This window comes from Tribolium madens, unplaced genomic scaffold (assembly GCF_015345945.1).
Source record: "Tribolium madens isolate multiple individuals breed KSU strain unplaced genomic scaffold, Tmad_KSU_1.1 Scaffold_20;HRSCAF=117;Tcas5.2_LG4, whole genome shotgun sequence".
Taxonomy (NCBI): domain Eukaryota; kingdom Metazoa; phylum Arthropoda; class Insecta; order Coleoptera; family Tenebrionidae; genus Tribolium; species Tribolium madens.
Window position 1 is genome coordinate 459,730 of NW_025400985.1, and position 6,939 is coordinate 466,668.

The window sequence follows — 6,939 nt, forward strand, 5'->3', positions numbered from 1 at the left end:
TGACGCTATTTTGAGGGGTTTAACTTGTTTTTGAACAGGGAACTCATTTATTTTGTGAGATTTTGTCTAAACAAGGTGCAAAATCATAAAATTTGCTCGAAATTGGCGTTTTTGAGTGAGATTTTTTTAAATTTTTTTGTAATTTTGTCAAAACCTGTTTCCATTATTCCAACATACAATTACAATTAACGTCAAAAAATACAACTGAAACACACTTTATTGAAAAATTCTGTAACATAGCAATAAATAAAAACTTAAACAACTAAACAGTCAAGAAATTATCATAATTATTTGTACACTCGTACAATTCTTTGATAATTGGGTGGTCGCATATTCGTGTACAAATCTTTCAAAAATCTCGGTTGACGTAAAACTGTTTCTTCAGTTGTTTGTCTGTTGATTGGTTGAGCTTTTCCGTAAATTTTATACTGAAAACGGCTTTGTTCCGGTTGGTACTCCTGTTCTTGTTGATAAACGATTTGGACTGGCCTCAATTGCGAACTCTCTGGGATCGTCCTATACGCTTGTTGGAGATAATTAACCTCTTGAACTCGCTGATCTTGGTATTTAGTACTAGGATTTGCATACAGAATTGGGACTTGTTCGCGTAACAGCGACGTGTCAATGGGGTATTTGGCCACAATTGGGACTTGCTGTTGTTGTTGTTGTTGTTGTCGTAACAGCGACGTGGCCCCAATTGGGACTTGCTGTTGTTGTTTGAAGTACAAAACTTGTTGGTTTTCAAGAGCGTTCGATTGGTCGAAATCCTGACTACGTCCACGTCCAAAACTCGTTGGGACTTCAGTACTTTTAATGATTTCCACACCCGGCCCCAAATTCCTCCACGAGTACTTTTGTTGTAAATCTTGCACGTTTGCGACTTGTGGTTTGGCTTGTTCCAATGTCTTGTAGTATTTTTGCGTGGCTGGTGACAAATTGGCTTGTGTTAGTAAAATTTTCGGATTTGGATAAGTCGAAACGACTTGAGGTTTCGGTTTAATTCCTGAAATTTTATGTTTTTTGCTACTGATAAAATCCTGTGGACTTTGGACTTGTTCGTTTTCTTTTCTAGTTCCAGTTATGATTTCAGCATTTTCCAAATTGTTGGTGTATTTTACAGGTGGTTTACCATTGGTAAACCGGACACTGTATCCAACGTTGAATAGTTGGGATTGGTCTGGATTGAAGTTGACTTTGACTGAACTTTGGGCTGATTGATCGGGATAATTGGGGTTTTCGTGAATAATGTTGTTGATGTAGCCGAGAAGTTGGCGTCTTTGGGCGATTTCTTTGGGTTGGCGGGATATGGAGAGTACCACAGGGAGGAGAAACACCTAGAAAAACACATTTGCTCCAATTAGTTAGTGTGAGAGCGATGACCGGAACATTTGTGTTAATTAAATCAGTTTTTACGCACGAATTTGTGAATTGAATTGAATTCAATTTGCAAGTAATTTCAAATCACCAAATTTGGGCCACAAATCCTTAATTGTGTTGGAAAATTACAGTTGGAATTGGAATTGTGTAATATTCGAATTATTTTGTGACGTTGCGAATGGCGGGATTACGAAATGGGTTTTTGTGGATCTTGCCATTTTTTGCGGAAATTATTACAATAGTTTTAGTCGAACTTTCGTACGAGTTAGTGTAATAATTGTCCGAATAAATTACTTATTTCGTGCTTAAGTGCGAAATTGTGTAGAAGTGCGTGCGTGTTGAGTATTTTCGAGTGCCTAATAGACATTTAATAGTGCGTGATTATTAAAATTTTGAGTTATTAGTTTTTGTTTATCGCCAAGTGAAGTGTGTGAGTTTATGATTTTTCAGTGTAACAGTAAATATCTATTAAATTATAGATACACTGTATTATTTGTTGAGTTGAGGTTTTACTGTAATTAAAAAAACAGTTGTTTTAGGCAAATTATTTGATTTAAACGATAATTTAGCTTGACTAAGTACAAAATCTATTTTGGCTTGTTTTTGCCAAGCAAAACAAAAAATCACCAAATTTGGTCGAAATTTGCCTTATTTTTGTTGTTTTTAAGTGAGAAACTCATTTGTATCGTGAGATTTCGCTCAAACAACAAAAAACACCAATTTTCTTTCAAAATTGGCGTTATTGTGGCCTATTTCGAGGGATTTAGCTTTTCTTGCTCATTTATTTTGCGAGATTTCGGTCAAACAAGACGAAAAATTACCAAATTTTATCGAAATTAACCTATTTTTGTCGTTTTTGAGTGAGAAACTCACATATTCTTATAATTTCGTCAAAATAAGTCAAAAAAATAACTAAATTCTTTTAAAATTCTGCGGCTTTAGCTTCTTTTGATGGATTTTATTTTTTTAAATGAGAAACCCATTTATTTTGAGAAATCTAACCCAAATGAAACGAAAAATCACCAAATTTTATCGAAAGTGGAATTATTTTTGGTCCGTTTTGAGTAATTTACCCCATTTTTGAGTAAAAAACTCTTTAAAATGACCAAATTATTTGAAAATTGACGCTATTTTGAGGGGTTTAGCTTGTTTTTGAACAAGGAACTCCTTTAGTTTGTGAGATTTTGTCTAAATAAGGCGCAAAATCATAAAATTTGATCGAAATTGGCGTTATTTTTGTCGTTTTTGAGTGAGATTAAAAAAAAATTCTTTTGTAATTTTTTCAAAACTAGTCAAAAATAATCAAATTATTTTAAAATTAATGCTATTTTGGCCTGTTTCGAGGGATTTAGTTTTTTTTAGCAAGAAACTCAAGTATTTCGTGAGATTTCGTTCAAACAACACAAAATTAGTAAAATTATCAAATCTGATCGAAATTTGCCTCATTTTTGTGTGTTTCGAACGATTTACTATGTTTTTGTGTAAGAAAATCTCTTATTTTATGGAATTTTGTCAAAATAAGTCAAAAAATGTCCACATTTGATTTATTATTTCGTAAAGTCTTGTCAAAACCGGCTTTAAAATAGCCAAATTGGATAAAAATCGATGGTATTTTGGTCTGTTTCGGGAGATTTAGCTTGTTTTTTAGCGAGAAACTCATTTATTTTGTGAGATTTTGCCTAAACAAGACGAAAAATTACAAAATTTTATCGAAATTAGAGTTATTTTGATCTGTTTTGAACAATTTACCCCGTTTTTGAGTAAAAAAACTCCCTTATTTCATGAAATTTAGAGAATGTAAACGACGAATCCAAGAAAATTTAATAAAAACAAATTTTAAAAAAATATCAAAAGTGTAAAAGTCGTAAGATAAAATTAGAAATCAAGTTAGCTTTGTATATTTAAAAAAAAATCACAGGTGACGGATTTTCAAAAAAAAAATTAAACTAAATTTAAATTACTTAATTGACCACAAAAACATCTACAAATCTAAAACAGAACTAAATTTTGGTTGTAATAATATTTTATTTTATTTGAAGCTTTTGTAATGATTTAGTGGCAAACTAAATTAATACTCAATTTTTGCACAAAAATCAACGAAAAAAATTACTTGAAAATTTGAGATTTTTGTTTTAATGTAGTTTGCGCTCGTTTTTTGCCTTTAATTATAGTAAAACAAAATTCCAGTTAAATGTTTTTTTTTTCAAAGTAATATTTTTTCATTTTTTTGATATACAGGATGACTGTAAATGATTGCGATTTTTGGTCGAAATTTTAATTTATCAACGAAATCTAATATATTATTGTTAATTTTTACATTTTTTTAACGAGAAAAGAGTTTTTTCTTATTAATTTTCTTGTAAAAAAACACAAAACACAAACGTTTGTTTAGTTTTTATTACACAGGGTGACTGTAAATGATTGTGATTTTTGGGGTCACTTTGGCAACTTTAAAACTTTAATTTCGCAACTTTGAGTATAAAATTCAAACAACACATGATTGTACACAATTATAAAAATCAACAACAATTCAATGGTGCCAATTGTTTTCTTTTGCTACAATCATTTATACTCACCTTGTAGATTAATTTAACTCGGCGATGTGAAATTAATTACTTTTTTTGGTTACTATTTGTTAAATTTGAATGTTTTAATATGATTTTAGAAATTTTACACTTTTTTAAAAATTCGTTTTTGTTTTCTTTTCAATGCAAATTAAAACAGATATTAAAACAGTGGATTTTATTAGTTTCTTGATAAAAAAAAACAAGTATAAATAAAAAATAATTAAATTAAATTTAAATTAATTAATTGACCACAAAAACATGTACAAATCTAAAACAGAACAAAATGTTGGTTGAAAATAAGGAAAAATACATGAAACTGGTGAATTTTCTTTGTGAATTTTTGCGAATTCCAAGCGTAAAATCCGTGTTCCAGTATGCAAAGTGCATCGTTTGAAAATAAACAAGGAATTTTCTTACGTCCCAATAACCTTGATAACGATCCCAGTTCGTAGCTTATTATAATAATTCAATAATTTATTTGGGTATTGTTCGAATTGGCACGAATTCGTGATTTTCGGATGTAAAATGAAAATTTCATCGATCAAACTTACGAGTAATTTCATTTTGTCGTCTGCTTCAACACTGCCACCATTTATTTTTTCGATGTCGATGTTGAAAAAGCCGCGAGCACTACAGAAATGAGGGATTTTCAGAGAGATATATTGTGTTTATAAGATTCCCCCCATTTCGTACCAAGCGCACAATTATTACCATAACGTAAAACACACGGCTTTCTGAATAACTTTCTCAGATGGCACCGACACGAAGGAGAAAAAAAATTGTTATTTCACATAATGCGGGGTTGATTAGAGCGTTCGTTCTCCTTGTCTAAAGCATAAAACACGAAGTAATTTCTTAACGATCTCTGATTTCTCAACCCAATTAAAACCATATTGATTTTGAAGTTATTCAATAGGCGAGAAAGTGATTGAACTTGAGAAAGGGATAGATTTTTATGTAATTGATAGACCACAATTTTTTTTTTGTTCAAGTTTCACACTGAAATCAAATGTGGAAGTTCCTGTTTATTTTCTACAATGACCATAACTGTACCGGTTTCACTTTCGTGTTTTTCCTTGTTTTGTTTTTATTTCTGCAATGTCATTACCAAGACTAATTGTTTTTTAAATCTTTTGTAACTCTTGTTAAAGTGAAACTTTGATAATTTGGCTAGAAAAATCGAAAAATTGATTTTTTTGGCCAATTTTCGCTATTGGTTTTTCAGTTTTTGCTCTCATTTTTGATTATTTGGTTAAAAATGTTGGGTACACAGAGGATTAAAAAAGTTGACATGTGAAAGTATCCAATGAACGTATTTTTAAAAAGTTGAAAAAAATGTGCAAATCCCAAATTGTAATGATTTTTGGCCAGTTCTTGTATTTTGTAATTAAGTCTACGATGTTTTGTAATCATTACAAAGTGAAACTTTGATAATTTGGCTAAAAACGTTCAAAATTTGGACAAAAATTTTTAAATGTAAAAAAATGGTGGAAAAGTCAAAATCGATTAAAATTTTGGCCAATTTTATTACTATCAATTTTTCACTTTTTACTTTTATTTTCGAATTAAATTTGATGATTTTGTTTGATTATTAAAAATGAACGTATTTTTGTAATTTCAAAACAATTAACCCAAATGTCAAAATCGATAAAAAATTATTCCTTCAAGGTTTTAATGTATTATTTGTTATACAAAAAAATTAAACGTCAAAAAAATTTAGTTCGATAAAAAGTAGATGAAATGTAATTTTTGGCCGGTTCTCACATTTTGGTGTTTTGTAAACATTTCATTTTCCAATTTTAACGATTAACAATGTTAAAAATTTTGATTACACTAAAAAATGACAGTGAAAATATCCAATGAACAAAATTTTTGAACGTCAAAAAAATGAAACAAATTTCAAAAATTGGACAAAATCCGAATTGTGAGCGATTTTTGCGTTTCACTATTGTTTTATCACGATTCCGAATTACAATTTCAACGATTTATTTATTAATTTGCCTAAAAATTCAACAAAAAGGAACTGGAAGTGCGAGTATCTGATGAACGAATTTTTTAAACGTTAAAAAAATTGATCCAAAAAACCAAATCGATAAAAATTAAACAAAACTCGAATTGTAATGATTTTTGGCCAGTTTTTGTATTTTGTAATTAATTCCACGATGTTTTGTAAAGTGAAACTTTGATAATTTGGCTAAAAACATTCAAAATTTGTACAAAAATTAATTGACACGTGAAAGTTTCCACTGAACGAATTTTTTAAAATGTCAAAAAAATGGTGAGAAAGTCAAAATCGATTAAAATTGGACAAAATCCGAATTGTGACGATTTTTGGCCAATTTTATTACTATCAATTTTTACATTTTTTTTCGAATTAAATTTGATAGTTTCGTTCGATTACTTGATTAAAAATGTTGGACACACTGAGAAAAGAAGTGAAAAAGTTGACATGTGAAAGTATCCAATGAATGTATTATTATAATCTCAAAAAAATTAGCCCAAATTTCAAAATCGATAAAAATTTAATCCTTCAAGGTTTTAATGCATTATTTGTTAATATGCATAAAAATATTGGATACGCAAAAAAATTAAACGTCAAAAAAAATTTTGATGAAATTCAATTTTTGGCCGCTTCTCACATTTTGGTGTTTTGTAATCATTTTCCAGTTTTAACGATTAACAATGTTAAAAAAATTGATTACATTAAAAAATGACAGTGAGGATATCCAATGAAGAAAATTTTTAAACGATAAAAATTACCAAAACTCGATTTGTAACGATTATATATGCATAAAAATATTGGATACACAAAAAAATCAAACGTCAAAAAAAATTTAGTTCGATAAAAAGTAGTTGAAATGTAATTTTTGGCCGGTTCTCACATTTTGGTGTTTTGTAATCATTTCATTTTCCAATTTTAACGATTAACAATGTTAAAAATTTTGATTACACTAAAAAATGACAGTGAAAATATCCAATGAACAAAATTTTTGAA

The 6,939-nt window shown here is 29.3% G+C and overlaps 1 protein-coding gene across 1 annotated transcript; it reads right to left on the reverse strand.

Annotated features, from left to right (window-relative positions):
- Nucleotides 1-199: 199 nt before the first annotated feature.
- On the reverse strand, nucleotides 200-4,645 carry LOC123005095. The gene is made up of 2 exons (XM_044398707.1): nucleotides 4,496-4,645; nucleotides 200-1,334 (listed from the first exon to the last, which is right to left on the reverse strand). Exons 1-2 carry the CDS (start codon nucleotides 4,505-4,507, stop codon nucleotides 288-290), a joined length of 1,059 nt encoding a protein of 352 aa, XP_044254642.1. The 5' UTR covers nucleotides 4,508-4,645; the 3' UTR covers nucleotides 200-287.
- Between the last annotated feature and the right edge of the window lie 2,294 nt (nucleotides 4,646-6,939).